The 20,031-nt window shown below is 53.3% G+C and overlaps 1 protein-coding gene across 1 annotated transcript in view; it reads left to right on the forward strand.

Annotated features, from left to right (window-relative positions):
• ABCB9 (ATP binding cassette subfamily B member 9) overlaps window positions 1–19,432 on the forward strand; it is a 29,826-nt gene extending 10,394 nt beyond the window's left edge. The window contains exons 3-12 of the mRNA XM_055550506.1: window positions 2,367–2,481; window positions 3,069–3,199; window positions 4,101–4,306; window positions 7,010–7,207; window positions 8,498–8,626; window positions 10,708–10,896; window positions 11,387–11,560; window positions 14,130–14,289; window positions 15,818–15,954; window positions 18,197–19,432. Coding sequence (XP_055406481.1) covers window positions 2,367–2,481; window positions 3,069–3,199; window positions 4,101–4,306; window positions 7,010–7,207; window positions 8,498–8,626; window positions 10,708–10,896; window positions 11,387–11,560; window positions 14,130–14,289; window positions 15,818–15,954; window positions 18,197–18,457 — 1,700 coding nt within the window. The 3' untranslated portion in view covers window positions 18,458–19,432. The remainder of the gene's footprint in view (window positions 1–2,366; window positions 2,482–3,068; window positions 3,200–4,100; window positions 4,307–7,009; window positions 7,208–8,497; window positions 8,627–10,707; window positions 10,897–11,386; window positions 11,561–14,129; window positions 14,290–15,817; window positions 15,955–18,196) is intronic.
• The last annotated feature ends 599 nt before the right edge of the window (window positions 19,433–20,031 follow it).

Below are 20,031 nucleotides of genomic sequence, written 5' to 3' on the forward strand. Positions count from 1 at the left end.
ATCCCCTGCAGTGGAAGTGCAGAGTCCTAACCACTGGACCACCAGGGAAGTCCCAGATTATTGTGAAAATTAAATGAGGTGAAGCAAAGTGCCTGGCAAAACTAGGTACTTCACAAAAGTTAAAGACTATGGTTATTGGTCTTCCCAGGTGGTGCAGTGGTAAAGAATCTGCCTGCCAATGCAGAAGACATGAGTTTGATTCCTGAGTCGAGAGGATCCCCTGGAGAAGGGGATGGCAACCCACTCCAGTATTCTTGGAGAATTCCATGGACAGAAGAGCCTGGCAGGTTACAGTCCATGGGGTTACAAAGAGTCAGACACAACTGAGTGACCGAGCACGCATGCACACACACTGGGATTATCGATTATTTTTCAATCAGTAAGCATCCAGTAGGGCCCAGATTTTTCTGAAACCTTATAATCTAAAAGGAAAACTGCCCATTGTGGAAAAAAAAAGATTAATTTTAGTGATGAGTGTCTCCCTCAATTCTTTAGTACGGATTTCACAGCAACCTAACTACAATAACCTTGGGCAAATGACTTAACCTTTCTGACCCCCACTTTCCTCATCTGTAAAATGGGAAAAATGATAATACTACACTTATAGGATTATTGGAAGGCATTTGAGACTTAAAAGAGGTGAAGGAGCCGCTATCTGGGGTAACAGTGGTCCAGGCAGAGGGAACAGCCTATGCAAAGGTCCTGAGGCAGAAAGCTGCCTGATTATTAAAGGAAAAGTAGAGAGAGTAGAGGGAGAGTAGAAGTTAGTAGCTCAGTACCAGGGCCAGTCATGCAGGGGGTGTCAGCCACTGTGAGGATTTTGATCCAGGATGAGACGATCTGACTTGGGTTTCACAAGGTCCTGCTGTCTGCTGGGAGTGGAGAACAGGTTGATGGGGACAAAGGTGGCAGCAAGGAGAACCAAGACTTAGTTGAGACCATCCAAAGGACGTTGACAAAGCCAGGTGGGACAGTAGAGGGAGAGGCAGCAAATTCTGGAAATATTTTGAAAGTAGAGCCGCAAGATTTGCTGGCAGACCGGAGAGTTTCACCTGGTTCTTGGGCAGATTCAACAAAAGAGTTTGCCTACCTGCTTACTAGTTCAGCGCCCCCACCCAGCAGGGGCTCCATGAACGTCTGTGGTGGTTAATACCATCACTGGTGCTTGTTGGACCGAAAATTCTGCTGAAGCTCCTCAGGCCCTTTACTTCCCTGTGGGTAAACTGAGGCAGAGATGCAGCTGAGGCAGAACTTCTGGCTGGAGACCCTATCTGGCCAAGGGCAGGGGAGATGGAGGCCAGCTTTGTAGCCACCCTGTGGTTCCTGCGCCAAGACCAGCAGAGGGCGCCAGAACCCCACGGAAGGCCTCACTGTCTTGGCTGAGCCAGTTCTGCAGAGCGGACTGGGGAGGGACCCACCAGACCTGCACAGGGCATTGGTTGACTTTTATTGTGCGCCTCCTCTATGCCTGGTGCTGACCCAGGCTGTGGCTGCTGAAAGAGCTGCAGTGAAAACCGGACACAGTCTGGTCTGACCGCCTCCCATTTCGTGTCCATCATTTCCATGAGAGTGGGCCATTCATTCCAGGTTATTGGGAGGGAAGGCACAAGAAATGAGTCCCAGACTGGAAGCTGGTTTGTGTTTGCGTCCTGCCGTCCTCTTAATTGCTGTGTGATGTCAAGCAAGTTACTCAGCCCCTCTGAGTCTCCCATTCCACCTCAGTGAAATGGGGATGACATCTCTGCCAGATGCCCCTTTCCGCCCGCCACACCCAGGATCGATGTGAAGATACAGCGAGACACATGGGTAAGAAATTATCTGGCAAGCTGTAACGTGCCCGACCAAGAAGGGTGGGGTGGCGGTTCTAGCATTGCTCAGAAGCAGAACATCAACATCTTCTGAGCTTCTAGAATTTGGACTCTGAACCCTCTGGCAGACAGAAGAAAGAAGTGAACTTTTGTGGCTGTCAGCCATCAGTTGGTGGTGTGACTGGGTGGGCCTCAGCTCATCTTTTCGGTCCACTTTCTTCATCTGTAAAATGTATGATAACAGGGTCGCCTTCTGAGTCCTCGTGCAGAGGGGATGAACTATCACCCGGGAGCCCCGTGGCTCTGTGTTCTCCATGACTGGGAGCCATTATTCATGATAACAGGATCCAGTCAGTATAAACTGAATAACTCACATTTCCCATGTTCCTGATCTCTGAAAAGAGGGGGCCCCTCCCCCCTTCCCCACCTGGCTACTAAGCAGGAATTTGCAGAGAGAGAAAACCCCACGAGTGGAGTAAGCAGTGAGGGTAGTCTGGGGGCTTCCATAGCCCCCTCCTGACTGCAGACGCCCCCATGAGCCCGCCCTGTCTCCGGCAGGAGAGACCTTCCTTCCCTACTACACTGGCCGGGCCATTGACGGCATCGTCATCCAGAAAAGCATGGAGCAGTTCAGCGCGGCGGTCATCATCCTGTGTGTGCTGGCCATCGGCAGGTAGCGACCCCTGCCTGCCCCCACCCACCAGGCCTGCAGTTGTGAACGGGGATGGGGTAGCTCCTGAGAGAAAAAGGGGCCACGGAGGCCCAAGAAACGCCCCTTGGGATGGGAGGCTAAGGCCTGTCCCTCAGCTGGTCCCCATGGTAACCAACAACCCAGCTACTGGCTTAGTTCTGCCCATTTGGTTGAGCCCCACCATAGAGCCACACCCCTCTTGTCCCTAAAAATGACTTCAGTCCTCGGGGTTCCCCTTTCAGCACCACCCCACCCCCAGCTGTTTTCCAGGCAGGAAACAAGGGCCAGCTTTGTCTGTGCTGTTCTGGAAAGGCAAGAGGCCTGATGGGTGGAGCTGGGCTTCTCACCCACAGTGAAAGAAGTCCCCCCTGTGCCCTCACCTTGGGGGCTCCTGTTGGGAACAGGGTGACCCCCTGGCAGTGCCAGCCCCAGAGAGTGGGCTCAAGGTTGGGGTCCCTTGCCCCTGCGAAGGCCCTGGCCTGACAGCAGTAGGGAGGGAGCAGTGGGGGGCGGGGGTCAGTTGCCGGAAGGACGTCGTGCTATACATAACATCTCTTATCTGCAATTAGCTCATTTGCCGCAGGTATTCGGGGCGGCATTTTTACCCTCATATTTGCCAGACTGAACATTCGTCTCCGTAACCGTCTCTTCCGCTCGCTGGTGTCTCAGGAGACAAGCTTCTTTGATGAGAATCGCACAGGTTGGTCTTCCCGGGGGCCTCGGGCAACCTGGGGCTGGGCCCGGCCAGGTGGGCCTGCCCCGCATTGAGGATTTAACTGAGTGAATCAGTGCTCTCAGTCCTGCTGACTCTCCCTGCCATCCAGTTCAGGGTGGGGATGCCCCTGGTGGCTGGCATGGGCCTCCAGCCCCCCTGAGCCCTGGGGAGCTGGTCTGAGGTTTTGCTGTGAGCTGTGGCCACTCTAGGACCCTGGCCAGGCCACCCTGTCCCTGAAGCAACCAAGGCCTCACCTCCCGCTGGCTTGTGGGAAGCACATGGGCCAGGACTCCCCCGGCCTGTGGGGGTGAACAGGGCAGGGAGACGGGACAGAACGGGGGGCCGAGATCCAGTCTCTGAGGCAGCCCAGCCTGGGTGCAGGCCCCATCCCTGACTTCACCTCTCTGAGCCTCTGTTTTCTCCTCCGTAAGATGGGAACAATAACAGGAGCTGCCCCACGGGATTGTTGTCAAGGTCTTAGCCCAGTATCCAGCCATCAGTAAGGGGCGGTCTGGTCCTCTCTCTTCCATAGCTCAGATGGTTATTACCATGAGGCTGAAGAGGGGAGTGGCCCCTCTGCCAGTGACAGGGAGGGGCCACGGGTTCAGCTCTGGCTCCGTCACAGCCATGCTGTGCGGCGCTGAGCAAGACTCTTCCCCTCTCTGAGCCTCAGCTGCCTCCTCTGTGCTCTGGGAGATGCTGAAGCTGAAACCAGATGCTGGTGACAAGGGCTGGACGCAGAGCAGCCCTCAGGGCCGTCGACTCACCCTGTCCCCCCTGCAGCCCAGCCCAGAAGACAGGGAAGGTCCAAGTTCCCCAAGGGTCCCCCTCCCCCGCCCTCAGTGGCCCTGTTACTGCAGAGGGAGCTGAGAGGCCTGTGTTCCAGGGGACCTCATCTCCCGCCTCACCTCGGACACCACCATGGTCAGCGACCTGGTCTCCCAGAATATCAACATCTTCCTGCGGAATACGGTTAAGGTCACAGGTGTGGTGGTCTTCATGTTCAGCCTCTCGTGGCAACTGTCCTTGGTCACCTTCATGGGTTTCCCCATCATCATGATGGTATCCGACATCTACGGCAAGTACTACAAGGTAGGCCCCGCCTGATCCCCACTGGGGTCCCCCACCAGCAGCTCTCAAATGATCCCTTAGGATGGGCTCAGAGGGCCGCTGGGGGCCAGCGAGGGACTTGTCTTAAAACTGAGTTTGCATTCAGTCATTCAATAAATGTTTCCTGAGCACCTACTAAGTCCCAGGAACTGGGATACATCAATCAGACAGGACCCCTGTCCCCATGGAACTTATATTCTAATAGAACCAGCCAATAAATAGCAACAATGATAATGATGGAAATATATAATACAGTCATAGCTGAGTTGGTAAAGAATCTACCTGCAATGCAGTAGACCCGGGTTCAATTCCTGTGTCGGGAAGATCCCCTGGAGAAGGAAATGGCAACCCAGTCCAGTATTCTTGCCTGGAGAATCCCATGAACAGAGGAGCCTGCAGTTCATGGGGTCACAAGAGTCAGACATGACTTAACGACTAGAGATATATATAATACAATAAAAGTTGGAGGAGATAAGGAGATAAATGAAAAGAAATAGCATAATAGAGAGCATTGGGTTGGTTGCAGTTTTATTTTATTTTTAAAGTTAAATGTCTTTCTTTTGCTATCCTTTTTTAAAGTTTTTATTTATTTTGTTTTTGGCTGCGCTGCATCTTCATTGCTGCGCTTGGGCTTTCTCTCATTGTGGCGAGCAGGGACCACTTTCTAGTTGTGGTGTACGGGCTCCTCATTGCGGTGGGTGCTCTGGTTGCAGAGCACGGGCTCTGGGGTGCAGGCTCAGTAGCTGTGGTGCACAGGCTTAGCTGCTGCAAGACATGTGGGATCTTCCTGGACGATGGATGGAACCTGTGTCCCCTGTATTGGCAGGTGGATCCTTAACCACTGGACCACCAGGGAAGTCCCAGGCTGCAATTTTAAATTGGTCTTTCTGAGAAGGTGGCCTTTGAGTAAAGAGGTGGCCATATTGGGGAAGCTCGTTCCAAGCGGAGGGCACGGCCAGTGCAAAGGCCCTGAGGTGGGACCGTGACTGGCCTGTTTGAGGAGACGCAGGAGGGCTGGTGAGGCCGGAACCAGAAGTGAGGAGAGAGCCGGGAGGTGATGGGTAGATGGTATAGGCCTTTGTGGGAAGTTTGGGCTTCACTGCATGCAAAGTTTGCTCTCTTTCTATAGAGCGTATTTTCAAGGTTGGGGCAGCGGGTGGAGGCACCCAGGCCCCCATGATCGAGGCCCTCACCCACGATGCAGTGACGGGCAAGCAGCAGTCCCCTCTGGCTGCCCCCAGCGCTGCCGTCAGAAGGATCAGCCTGTAAGCGAGGCCCCTGCCTCAGCTTCCTCCTGCTTCCCACAGTGGTGGGGGCCTCTGAGCTCTCAGGGCCCCAGGGTGGGTGCAGGCAGGTGCAGGCAGCCCCTTCCCCAGTGATCCAGGCCTGAGGGGGACAGGGGCGCTCCTGAGCAGGGCGCTTGGACCCTGAGGTCCCCACTTGGTCAGGACCCTTAGTGCCCACGGCCTGAGGCCAGCACCTAAATGAATCCATTACCCACAGCCCACTGTGTCACCCTCCTGCAGAGCCCCATCACCCAGGAGGGCCCTCTCCCCTGCAGCTCTGGATCACTGGCCTCACTGTTTTTGTCCCTGAGGAGAGAAAGTAAATATATGAGTTGGAGTCAGCAGTTTCCCTTCCACCCCACCCTTCCTGCCTTCCTGCCAGCCCCTGGGAGGGGCCAGGAAGCCCTGGAGCGCCCCGCATCACAGCAGCCCTGCCTCTGTGCACGCCTCAGGCTCCACCTTCAGGTTCAGGGCTGTGGCCTCAAGCAAGCCCTATTTAGGTCTCGTACCTGTACCCCATGTATAGGATACCATCACTGAGTCATCACCACAAGCCACACACATCGTCTGCGGCCAACTGTGACTCAAGGCAGTGTAGCTCCTCCCAGGTGCCTGAGCCTGAGTACACTGTGTCCTTCTGAGGGCCTGGGCGTGACTCGCAGGTCACGAGACATGCCAAGGAGCCTCTGGGCAGCCTTCCTGGCTGGTGTGAAGTTCTGAGTGTGGTAGCTGTCGCAGAGCCTGAATAGTGAGGCCCAAGGACTGCTTCCGGAACTCTGTGGGCAGCAGTCCAGTGATCATTTCCTTGGAACCACTTCTCAGCCATTCATCCCCAGTAATAAGCACACCATGTGGGCAGATTTCATAGCCCGTGACCTCCACCACCATCTAGAACTCAGCTAAGAGTTCTGGAATCTCTGTGCTAGTTTTCAGTCTCTCACATAATGTATGTTGCTGGATGTAAATGGTGCCTCCTTAATAGGTAGTGTTTCTTGTGCAGTATATAACCTGAACAACCATCCAGAGCATCCCTGCTCTTATGCCAGCTCAGGATCAGGTATCGAGACTCGTTTTCTGAGAAGATTATGTATGGTCATGCATAACTTCCTCTGAATACTAGAGATAACTTCACGATCAGTGGCCCATCCCTCAGGAGATAGAGCCTCAGGAGCTCACCCCCAAATCCCAGCTGGAGTCTGTTGTCTGAGCTCAGCAAATCATGCTAGAAGGAGATGGGGGAGGAAGGGGAGCTAGGTCTCATCCCCTTGTCCCTGGAACTCCCTGCATAGATCTGACACCAACTAAAGACAGAAAACCCCAGAGAGACCTGGGGCTCGGGCAGAGGGTGTGCCTGTCTGTTTTGAGGTCTCCTCCTCTTTGTTCCCGCTCGCACCCATAGAGGCTCTCCAAAGAGGTCCAGAGTGCTCTGGCCAGAGCCAGCAGCACGGCCGAGGAGACCATCAGCGCCATGAAGACAGTGCGGAGCTTTGCCAACGAGGAGGAGGAGGCGGAGGTGTACTCGCGGAAGCTGCAGCAGGTGTACAAGCTGAACAGGAAGGAAGCCGCGGCCTACATGTACTACGTCTGGGGCAGCGGGGTACGTGCCCCAGCCCGGGCAGGCCTGACACAAAGGCGGGGGACCCCTTAGTCAGTACATTAGCCCAGGTCCCTGCATGCTGGTGTGAGACTCGACTTTGTCCCGACTTTCTGCTTGTCCTCAGAGGATCTTTCTGGAAAGAAATGTAGACTCCTGTGAATGTCCGCCCAGGACACCCCTTCTTACCTCTCACCTGGGTGTGGGGTGGCCGGGCAGGAACTTTCTTTTCCCTTTTGGGGAGACACCCCTGCCAAGGTGGGGAGTCACCCTGAGGCCACCTGGGGATGCGACCTGGGCAGCTTCCCGGCAGGTCCTAGAGTGTCCAGCTCACTCCCTGGGGACGCGTTCCAGCCCCTCCTGGAGAAGAAGCATGTGGGGCCTGTCACTGTGTGCTGGCCACGCCCGAGGGTGGGCTGTGGCGGAAGAGCTGGGGTAGGCATGAGGAGGGTTTGGGATTTAGGGCAAGGAAGGAGCCGGTGGTCTACAGACAGGCAGGGGATAAGGACCTTCTGGGACCTCCCCCTACCCAGGGTAACCCCTCCTCAAAAGTGCCCAGCCAGAGGGGAGAAAGGCCTGGAATCCACCAGCCAAGTCTCCTGGCAGTCTGCCCACCAGCAAGGGCGCCTCTTGCTGCTTGTGCAAAGGCACTGTGGTCCAGCTGTGGGTCTAGTTCTGACCCAGCATCACTGGCTTGGGATGAGGAGGGGCAGATAGGGACCCTGAGTGAGTTGTGTCATGGGTATGCAGGTTCCACTCCTCTCGCAGACTCTCCCCCGGCACCAGAGGGGGCAGGAAGCAAGCACACCCCAGACACAGCCTCTCCTTCCTGGTAATACTGACCTCATCTGCTTGGCCTGGCTTGCGGTGTGACCTTAGCCAGGGGACTCAGCCTCTCTGAACCACGCTTTTCCCAATAAGAAGGAGACGAATAGCTCCAGCTTGGCCTCACTGAGGCGCTGGGAGCTGTGTGTGTGTGTGTGTGTGTACGCCAGGGCCTGACAAAGAAAGCCTTGTTCCTGACCAGGCTCATGGCCTGTTCCAGCAGGGGGCCTTTGCAGGGAAGAACTCCCTGGTGGGGGTGGGGAGGGTGTGAGTGACAGAGGGGCACCAGCTCGCGGGAGGCCGTCCCTGCCGCTGGCTGGACGTGCAGTTTGTGACTGTGAGTGCAGAGTCCACAGCTGCTCTCACCTCCCCTGCAGTCTGTGGGGCGGGGGGACAGAGGCAATGGGGTTGTGGACCTAAGTCAAGGCCCCACCGTGAGTCAGACTCCGCTTTCCGTCTGCCCTCCAGCTCACGCTGCTTGTGGTCCAGGTCAGCATCCTCTACTACGGGGGTCACCTCGTCATCTCGGGGCAGATGACCAGTGGCAACCTCATCTCCTTCATCATCTATGAGTTTGTCCTGGGAGACTGTATGGAGGTGAGGGGCTGGCTGGGGGAGGGGGGGTCCCGGGGAGGAGGGAGAGGTAAGGGGGAGGGATCTGAATGGGGGTGCTCCAGGGTCCACAGGAGGTGGCATTTCTTCCTAAAGGACATGATAATACCAACAAGGAGACTAAAATGACAGCAACTTTGCGGAGCAGAGTGGCAGCAACAGAGATTATTTCAGAAGATGCCCCTGAGCACCTGTATGAGGCCCAGTGCTCCCCGGGTCCCCACTTCCCAGAAAAAGCAGCTGAGGCTCAGAGTGGTTCAGTGACCTGCCCCCTATGTTCGTAGGGGTTCCCAGTTCCAAGCCAGATGGTCTGACTTTATTTTAACCCACTTTAAAGAGCAGCTCTATGGAAAAAGAACAGAGTGGGTTTGTTTTTTAAGTGGATTATATCATATATACACACACACACACACACACATTCAGTATTTCAATTTTATTTTAAAATTTATTTGCCTGTGCCTGGTCTTAGATGCGGCATGCAGGATCCAATTCCTGGACCAGGGATCGAACCCGGGCCCCCCGCATCGGGAGCACGGAGCCTTAGCCACTGGGGCAGCAGGGAAGTCCTTGTAGATTAACTCTTAATTTGGCTTCTCCCACCAGCAGGTCCTGAGATGAGGGAGCTGGGGAGCTTGTGCCTAAATTGCCATCAGTCACTTCCAGAGGATGCATAGAGTGAGGGTGTTCGTTCTCTGGTCTGACCCCACCCCCCCACAAAGCCCTCCAGCACTAAGGTAGAGCCTGTGTATCCTGCAGTGATAAAAGCCCAAAGATGTGGGGGTCAGGGGCGGGTTGGTGTCTTCTGCAGACGGCACTTTGCCTTAGCTCCAGTCAGACCCTCAGTGTCATTTGAATCAGCGTCAAGGAAGCCATGCTTCAGGAACATCCACAGCAGTGGGCAGACATGTGTCCCAGGATTCCAGTGTGGCACTGTTTATAACAGTGAGAAGTTAAATGCTTGTCAGCCAGCGATTGGGCAACACGGTATGTCTGTATGCCACAAACAGTCCGTCTGTGCTACAAAAACAAGGCAGCAGCCACAGGAGCGAGGCAGAGCTGTGTGCACTGGTGTGGAGAACCCTAAGACACAGAATTAGTGCAAAAGCTAGTCTCTGAGTCATAGGGATGGGCTGATCTCATGGTTTTCTTTCGTCTCAAAATTATTTAATTATGTACTTGCATGTGTTCGTAAATGCATAGAGAAAGGACTTGAAAGACACAGTTCCTGATAACCGGGACCACCTCTGGGATGAGGGACAGAGGACAGTGTCTACACAGCACTTGTGTCTTATGAGTAATATGAGTAATTCTATCTGGATGTTAACAGCTGTGGTGTATTGAGGGCTCCCTATGTGCTGAGTACTGTCTTCACAGAACCACGATACAGGCACTAATATTACCCCCATTTCACCAACCAGGACCCGCAGTCACAAGTCATAAGGGCCTGAACTCAGGAGCCAGACGCCAGGGTTTGAATCCTGGCTCTGCTGCTTCTCCATCTGTGTGGCCTGGGGGAAGTTACTTGAGCACTCTGTGCCTCGGTTTCTTTATCACCACAGAGGAGCTAATGATAGCAGCTACCTCATAAGACATATATGCACTCAGTAAAATGAGTCATTATTCATATTTATACTTGTGTATATTTTTACCCAAGGAAATGTATAGTATACATTTAGGGCCGTTTTTATCATCGAAATTTAAAAATTCTGTGGCAGCTGAAAGAGGAAGGTCCAATTCCTGTTCTGCTACATTCTGGCTTCTCTGCAATTTCATTTCTTCTTCTGGCGGGTGATAACGCCTACCCTGCTGGACAGTGGTGAGGTTTAGCTGTAACACATAAAGCATCAGTATTTTTTATCACTGTCTTCATTTTTTGCATCATGGTCCTGGTCTGCTGTACAAGCAGGTGGGGCTCGGACAGCCTCCTGTGACCATGCCCGCCCCCGTCAGACCTGCTGCTGTGTTCTTGCTCTCTCTGCACCCACTTCATCCCTCTGGCACCATGGTGAGGGGACCTAGGACTGGGGTGTCAATGGGTCAGGAACATGTTTATCCTCCCCCCACAGTCCGTGGGCTCCGTCTACAGCGGCCTGATGCAAGGAGTAGGGGCCGCCGAGAAGGTGTTTGAGTTTATTGATCGGCAGCCAACCATGGTGCATGACGGGAACTTGGCCCCTGACCACCTGGAGGGCCGGGTGGACTTTGAGAACGTGACCTTCACCTACCGCACTCGGCCCCACACCCAAGTCTTGCAGGTGAGAGAGGGCCCGAGTACCCCCACCACCACCCCCAATCATCCTTTCCCTCCTCCCATCTCTCTCACACCTCCTACAGGCCAGGTCTTGGCAGTGCAGCCAAAACTACGAAAAGCAGAGTCCCTCCACTCCTGGAGTTGGGCCCTTGTTGGGGAGGGCAGAGCCTTAACAAAAGGATTCCAAGAGAAATGCTAGGAAGGCAATAAATCAGGGTAGTCCGCAGAGATGGTATTAATAGTCCAAGAGGGCTTCTCGGGGGAAGTGACTTTTGATCTGGGACCTAAACAAGGAGCAGCAGCCAGCTAATGGCTCTCTGCAGAGAGAACATTCCAGGCAAAGGAGACGAGTATAAAAGTGCTGTCAAGGCCTAGAAAGGAGAGCCTTCTGGGGGCGGCGGCAGTGGGGCAGGCTGGGAAGGGTGCCCGGGGCCTCTGAGACCAGAGCGTCTGAGTGAGCCAGCGGCCCCGCCTTGTGTCCATGTTCCTTGCAGAACGTCTCCTTCAGCCTGTCCCCAGGAAAGGTGACTGCGCTCGTGGGGCCATCGGGCAGCGGAAAGAGCTCGTGCGTCAACATCCTGGAGAACTTCTACCCCCTGGAGGGGGGCCAAGTGCTGCTGGACGGGAAGCCCATCGGCGCCTATGACCACAAGTACTTACACCGAGTGGTAGGTGCACGGGCCTTTGCTGCCCTCCTCCGCCCTTTCCCTGTTTGACCTTCTCTCGCACGCACTAACAGATGCAGGCAAGAGGGCTCAGGATACACACCCAGTTCAAAGGATTATCACCGGGATTTCCCGGGTGGTCCAGTGGCTAAGACTCTGTGCTCCCAATGGAAGGGGCCCAGGTTTGATCCCTGTTCAGGAAACTAGATCCCACATGCTGTAACTAAGACCCAATGCAACCAAATAAAATATATATTAAGAAAAAAAAAAAAGGATTACCACCAACGTAACACCACCCAGTTCAAGAAATAGAACATTCTAGCACTCCAGAAGCACCCCCCCCCCGCCACCCCACTCCATGTGCCCCTTCTTTGCCTCCCAAGAAGCACCATCTCACCCAACCTTCATAATCATCACTTTCTTGCTTTTCTTTTGTTCTTCCCATCGCTGTGTGGCTCCCCAGACAGTGCAGCTGTGTTTTGCTAGTTTTGAACTTCATCTGACTGGCGTCATAACACATGTATTCTCTGCGTCCTGTTTCCTCCACTCAGCGTTATTTGTGAGTTTTCCAGGTTGAGGCTGTGTTTGTAGTTCCCTCATTTTCATTGCTGGGAGATAATCCACTGTGTAAACATGTCACAGTCCATTTACACATTCTGTTTCTTGATGGACAGTTGGGGGTGTTTCCTGTTTTTTTAGTATCAATATTTAGCAACAATATTGATACGGACAGCACCGATACTGTCTGTGTGTCCTGGTATGCACGGTGGGTAGGTTCTCCCAGAGTGGATGAGTATCCACAGCTCTAGTAACTCCTGCCATTAAGGTGGTTTACTTTTTTCTTTTTTCAACTTTATAGTCCCACCAGCAGTGAAAGAGAGTTCAGGTTTTCCACATTTGAATTATCTCTGGTACTTAAAGGAGGCTATTCGTGACCTTACAGTTTTTGGTAATCTTCTCAGACAGGTGCACTCAGCATTTGACCCTGAGCTGGTATAAGAGCAGGGACACCCTGGATGGTTGTTCAGGTTGTGCACTATACGGGAAACACCAACTACCAAGCAGACGCCATTTACATCATCAACAGACATTAAGTTACCCGAGAGCCTGGGTTGCCACAGAGACTCCAGAACTTCCAGCTAGTTGTAGATGCTGGTGGAGGCCGCAGATTGTGACCTCTTCCCACTCATGTGTATATAACCAGGGGTAGGTGGTGGAGAAGTGGTCTCAGGTATGCCACCACCGGGCTGCTGCCCACCAGAGTTCTGGAAGTGGCTCCTGGACAGGGCACTCAGGCTTTGCAATAGTTGACATGCTCAGATACTTAATCTCAGATACCTAGTATCAGTCCTGTATCTGTAACCAGTTGGTGAGTGTCTACAGGTGGTTCTTTGAGGTCTTTTGCATTTTCCTGGTGACTAAAGATTTTAAGTCCTTTTTCATACGTTTCTTGGAGTTTTGGATTTCCTCTTTTGTGAATATCCTCTGTTTAAATTTTTAATTTTCATAAACCCAAAGCAGTAGAACTCAACCATCTAACTATATTCCCATATATTCAGAGAATTTTATAACAAACACATGAGAATCCCCTCCACCTCCCATTTTGAATTCCACCCCATGGCACGGTCCAGCATTATCAGTTTAGTCAACATCCTTCCCTTTCCAGCATGTTTCCCATCTTTACATAAACATATCTACATGTAAAGTCTTCCCTGGTAGCTCAGTGGAAAAGAATCTGCCTGTAACATAGGAGACGCAGGAGACACGGATTCAATCCCTGGATTGGGAAGATCCCGAGGAGAAGAAAATGGCAATCCACTCCACTATTCTTACCTGGGAAATGCCATAGACAAAGGAGCCTGGTAGGCTACAGTCCACGGGGTCACAAAGAATCGGACGTGGCTTAGCAAGTAAACAGCAGCAACAACAATATATAAAGACACATACACTTTTTTTTTAAACAAAAATAGAATCATTTTATATTTATTAAAAATATATATATATATATATAGCAGCTTGATTTTATAGATGCACTGTAATCATTTAATCAATCCTCAATTTATGGACAATTAGATTTTTGTTCTTTTTGGCTATTTAAAGTATTGTAGTGACATCCTCCAACTACATACACATTCCTAAAGCTGGGACCCTGAGACAATAGTTCCTTTCTGTTGGTCTCTAAAAGGGAGGGGGCACCATCTGGGAGGTCCCTGTGGCCTCTGCCTGCTCTGGCCTCTTGCTTCTTGCCATGGACAGACTCACAGAGGCACACTCCACACTCTCTCACTCTCTTTTCTTCCAGGTCAGAGGCAGCCAATGAGCTCTGTCTCGGAGGTCAGGGAACTTGGCTGAGCCCAGAGCAGCAAGCTTAGCGGGGCCCCCAGTGTGTTGGTCAGGGCGGCTGAAGGCTTGTGCAGAAAGTGGACTCCACTGTTTGGAAAGAAGAGACGCCGCTGAATGCAGCAGCCAGCCGTGGGCCCTGATCAGATGTCAGGCTTGAGGCCCCAGGCATCAGCCAGGCCCGGGGCTGCTGAGGTTCCCGGCCTCCCATGCCGTCCTCCCTCCCCCACAGATCTCCCTGGTGAGCCAGGAGCCAGTGTTGTTTGCTCGCTCCATCACAGACAACATCTCCTATGGTCTGCCCGCCGTGCCCTTCGAGACAGTGGTGGAGGCTGCCCAGAAGGCCAATGCCCACGGCTTCATCATGGAGCTCCAGGACGGCTACAATACAGGTACAGGGCCCAGAGCATCACCTCCACTGTGCCCGGAGGTCCATCCTCAGGGATTCAACCCTCTGAGCTATGCGTTGCCCTCTGCCAGCTACTCTTTATTATTTCAGGGGAAATCCACGTAACATAAACAACTGTTTTTAAATATTTATCTATTTATTTATTTTGCTGCATTGAGTCTTGGCTGCAGTACTTGGGAGCTTTTGTTACAGCTCTCAGGCTTAGTTACCCCCTGCACTGCAAGGCAGATTCTTAACCACTGGGCCACTGGGGAAGTCCCTAAACTTAACTATTTTAAAGTGAACAATTCAGGTACTTCCCTAGTGGTCCAGTGGTTAAGACTCTGTGCTTCCACTGCAAGGGGGCATGGGTTTGATCCCTGGTCAGGGAACTAAGATCCCACACGCCGTGTGGTGCGGCCAGAAATAAATAGCACTTAGTGCATTCTCAGGGCTTTAAAACCATCACCTCAGTTTAGTTCCGAAACATAATTGTTTTAAAATGGTATATGTATTATGTTATTTATAGTTACTTTATGTGAATAAGTATTTTAACTTAATGAGTTGAACAGTATATTAACTTATAGATTTGATTTAATGTATTTTAAAATTTTAACTCTTGCCGCAGGGCTATTCACACAGTTCAAAACTAAAAAATTAGACCTAACTATATCCAGTGAAAAGTTTCATTTCATCCCAGTCTTCACTACCAGTTTCCTCCGGGCCCCACCAAAGCTTCTTTCATTAATTTCTTACATGTCATTTTGGAGCTTCTTTATGCATATATGAGTATGTGTTTTTAGTTCCTCCCACCATCTACAGAAAAAAAAAAAAAAACAGCACCTTATATTCTGCACCTGTTTTTTTAAGTGATACCTTTTTTTTTCCATATTGATACCTAGAAAGATACTTTTTTTTTTTAGCTACTGCACAGTATTCTACTGTGTGGCTTTATAATACTTTCCTCAAAAATAACTGATTTCCTCAGTTTCCTATTGATAGACAATTTGTATTGTGTTTTTGGTTTGGGGGTTTTGTCGTTCTCAGTTAACAGTGCTGTGAGTCACAGTGCGCGAGCAAGTAAATGAGCAGGAAATATTCCCAGAAATGGGTTTGCTGGTCCAGGTGTGTGTCTGTAATTGTGGTCTGTGTACTCACACAGCACAACCCAACACACAGAGGAGTGTGCACAGGGATCTCAGCAGCTGTACCCCAGGAAGACTGGGGGTGCCCCCTCGGCCACCCCAGCACAGTGTGTTCTCAAACGTTTGGAGTTTTGCCAGATTAATAAGTAAAAGTTGGCATCTTGGTACCAACCGCACACAGTCATAATTTGCTTGCCCCTCATGAACAGGAAGAGGGAGCATTGTTCCATGAGGTTTCCAGCCAGCGGCCCTCTCAGCCCCACCTTTCCCGGGGAGCAGAGCTCCCTTGGCAGAAGGGAAGGGCAGAGGCAAGGGACTGCTCGTCCCTCCCCAAGGGCTACCCAGCCTCCCCTCCCACTCACTTGCCCCTGTGCCTCCGCCTCGCAGAGACAGGGGAGAAGGGTGCCCAGCTTTCCGGGGGCCAGAAGCAGCGGGTGGCCATGGCCCGGGCTCTGGTGCGGAACCCACCCGTTCTCATCCTGGACGAAGCCACCAGCGCCCTGGATGCGGAGAGCGAGTATCTGGTGAGTTGTGGGGTGGCAGGTGATGCTGGAGCAGAGCAGCGGACAGGTGCTGGGGAAGGGCTCAGGGTGGCTGTCGGGACTCTCCCAGGCCAGCTTCCTGGACTGGAGTGTTCCGGAGCTGAGGGCAGAGAGCGGGGACGGAGGAGACCCAGGGCATGGTCACTCAGCCCAGCCTCAGGGCTCTAAGTGTTGAAACCAAATGCACCTGGGTTTGAGTCAGGAGAGGTGGGCCCTGGATTAGGAGCTCCACCCTGGAGCGCATAACCTGAGTGTCTTACTCCAGCTCTCATGTCATTGATAAAGAGGGGCCCACAGTGTATTTGAAGACATAGTTACCCCTATCTCACCATGGATCCATTCATTTATCACACGGTATTTAATGCCTGCCTCCCGGGCACCAGCGCTGTTCTGGGTGCCAGGGTCACATTGGCCCCTGCCCCCAAGGTGTTTCCAGTCCAGGGCGAGAGACAGATAACAAGAAGACAAGGGTGAGTTTGCCCTGGGGGCTGTGCTATGTAGAAAATGAAACAGTCCTGTGGTGGAGAGGTTGAGAAACACAGCTGGCCATTAGTTAAAGCTGGGAAAACAGATTTTATCCAGTAGCTAATAAAGCAGGGGAAAGAGCTGAGGTCTAAGATTTGTGCAGGGGTGATGATGGTGATGGGGCAGCCATTTCAAAGGGAGATTGAGGGCGCAGGGAAGGGGCAGGAGCAGGGCTCAGGGGAGACTCACAAAGGGCTGGGAGCTGGCAGACAGTGGGCAACCACTCGAATTAGGATTCCTGTCCCCCACCGAGTCTGGGAGATGGGGCCCTATCCTTCCAATGACTACATTTCAAAGGAATGACAGAGAGAGACATTCCTGAGCTTTAGGAGATTTGCATATGTATCTCCATGGGACAGAGGAAGGTTGACAACTCTAAGCCCCTTTTGGTAAGTAAGTGCTCTAAGAAAGGGGGCTCAGCCGCCGCCACCCAGCATGTGTTGGTTAGGACACTCAGTTCCCCTGGCGGCACTTAGGGGCTGGGGTCATCCCAAGGACAAGACTTTGGCCCTGCAGGAGCCCCGCTGTAATATGGCTGCCTTAGTGCAGGGTTCAGATGGGGTCACACCTGCCCAGAATTCACGTGCAGAACCAGGGTCATCAAGGAGCTATTGAGCTGAGACCAGAAGGGAAAGGAGCCAGTCAGGGGGATCTGGGTGAGAGCGTCCTGGGGAGAGGGGCAGTGAGGGGAAAGGCTCGGAGCAGGTCCACAGCCAACCCCCCAAGGTCAGCATGGTTGATGGTGGGGGTCGAGCATGGTGAGGTCGGGACAGAGTCATGGTGGGTACGCCAGCTGTTCAGGCCCTAGAAAGGGGTTTGGTGGTTTTTTTATTTGTGTGTGTGTTTTTTGTTTGTTTGTTTGTTTGTTTTTAGAGTAGGTTTACGTTTAAAGAAAATTGAGCAGAAAGTACAGCGTTCCCGTATATACCCCTCCCCCTCAGTGTCACCTGTTATTAACATTTTATATTAGCAGTATATTAGTTCCCATTGAAAATTGGTATTAGTGCATTGTCATTAACTCAAGGTCACCATTCACATCTGGGGTCCCTTTGTGTTGCGAATTCTATGGGTGTTAACAAACACAGGATGTCATGTTATGCAGAAGAGTTTCACGGCCCAAAAATTCCCCCCAGGAGTTTGGGTTTTATCCTAAATAGGACAAGAAGCTCTTGGAGGGCTTGGAGCGCGAGTTCAACAAGAACTGATTAAAAGTATTAAATCCACGTGGGGAGCGCACCAGGAAAGTTGCCGGGATCCAAGGGAAAAGGAACAGTGGCAGAGGTGGAAAGATAGAGCAGAGAGACCCTGGGGAGATGGGGCTACAGGATTTGCTGATGAGTCAGGTTTGGGGGGTGAGGGAAGGATGAGGAAGCAGGTGATGCTGGTTTTGTTGGCATGAGCTCTGAGGCTGACGGTGAGACCATTAACCAAGGCCAGGGTTAGGGGAAGACCATGTCGGGAGCCCTTCCGTCATTCACCGAGTGCTGCCCCATGTCAGGCTCTGAGCTCTGTCCCCCAAGGACAAAAACTCAGGAAGCAGGTCCTGTGCAAGCCCTCGCTTGAAGCCCCAGAAAAAGAAGAAGCCCCAGAGAGGCTGAACGTCCATGGGATGTGGTGGACCCGGGATCTGAGCCAGGACTGGGTGGTGTGGTGGGCGGCGGCAGCGCCCTTGTGAGCCGGTGCCCTCCTGTGTCCGCAGATCCAGCAGGCCATCCACGGCAATCTGCAGAAACACACGGTGCTCATCATCGCGCACCGGCTGAGCACGGTGGAGCGGGCGCACCTCATCGTGGTGCTCGACAAGGGCCGCGTGGTGCAGCAGGGCACACACCAGCAGCTGCTGGCCCAGGGCGGCCTCTACGCCAGGCTGGTGCAGCGGCAGATGCTGGGGCTCGAGCCCACCGTGGACTTCACAGCCGGCCACAGGGAGCCACCAGGCAACGGCAGTCACAAGGCCTGACCGCAGGGCCCGCCTCTCCCGGTGGGGCAGAGGCCCCAGAGCCGGCCTGGCAGAGGTGCCCACGGGGGCCCCCCATCCTGGCCGCCCCCACTGCCCTCTGAGCCCAAGCCCATGGCACTGGAGGGGGAGGGCCACCTGCCCTGCCCCACAAGTCACCGCTTCCTGCATCTCTTCCCCGGGTCCCTGCCCTGTTCCCCAGGCCACCACCGGCCCCCTGCTGCCATGAGCCACCCCTGCCAGTCTGGGCACGGAGACACCACTGGTCTCTCGGGCTGGTCTCCCAAAGCTTCTAGGCGAAGGTAGAACTACCTTTTTAAACCAAGATCTTAACCAGGTTTTTTTACTGCTTGGTTTGATGGCCCCCATCAACTCCTAGATTTCAAAACAATTTTTCTAATTGGGAGTAATGATGGGCAACGTCCCTGAGATGTTCTGGAAACTTCTGAGCCAGGAGTGAATGACCCTTCTCCCTAAGAGCCTGGGGGGATGTCAGGGAGAACTGGGCCTCTGCTGTTTGCCCCTGGAGAGAAGGGGCTTCCCAGTCCCTGTGGTGGTGGGAACACGGCGGGGTGGAGGGACTTCCCGTCTTGCCCTCTGTCTTGCCCTCTTCCAGCTTCGTGAGTCAGGCCAACAGTGGGCGGGGAGTGGAAGGCACCTGCCTGCCCATCACCCCCCAAATCTAAGCCAGTCTCACTGTGAACCACTACGAACCTTAACTAGGGGAGTGAGGGGCTGGCCAGGCCTGGCGGAGCCTCGGGGGGTCCCCGGCCCAGTGCCCAGCTTGAGCCCCTCCCTCTGGCTTGCCCCTCCTCACGCCCTCTCCCCTGGCTGGCAGCGCCCTCCCCACATCTGCTCTGCCGTTCTGAGGCTCTCTGGACGTCTGGGAGTCCGGTGCATGGGATGCTGGCAAAGCCCAGGTCTGGCTTTATAGGGGGGTTGTGAGATGTTGGGAGAACCCGGTCAATAAAGTATACTACCTCTGACCCCTGACCTCTGACCTCTTCCTGGGCCATCTGCCTCATCGCCTGGTTAGGTTTCTTCATCAGGCACTGCCTGGTGTAATTGTGGGGAGACTCTGGGTGGTCTAGGGCCTTCCCCCCATCCAGTGTGCGGGTGCCCTTCACATCCCCAGGATCCCCAGCGCAGACACTCACGTCCGTCCATCTGTCTCCATGGGGCTTGTGCAGGATAACAGATCGGTCTCCACTAAACCCCCAGGTCCTTTGTGCCTCCCGGGAAAGCCGAGACCCAGCAAATGGCACCCGTTTTTTCCATCAGGGACAGAGCACCCTACGCTCACCAGCCCATGGCGCTAAGACACGTAACCCAGCAGTACAGCTCAGTCAGAAGGGAGGCTTAGGGCTGGACACAGGAGTTCCTGGTGGTAGTTCCTACTTGCTGAATTGTGCAGAAGTCGGGGGTCCTGGGAGAGGGCCTGGGGCAGTGGCTTTTACCAACAGGTATGGAAGTATTTGAATATTTTTAACAACCAGTGAAGTCACACTGCATACACCAGCTCCATGTCTGCCGTGTATCCATTTTCCTGCCAAATAAATCGAGGCCTGAGGCCCACA

This window comes from Bubalus kerabau, chromosome 16, assembly GCF_029407905.1.
Source record: "Bubalus kerabau isolate K-KA32 ecotype Philippines breed swamp buffalo chromosome 16, PCC_UOA_SB_1v2, whole genome shotgun sequence".
Classification (NCBI taxonomy): domain Eukaryota; kingdom Metazoa; phylum Chordata; class Mammalia; order Artiodactyla; family Bovidae; genus Bubalus; species Bubalus kerabau.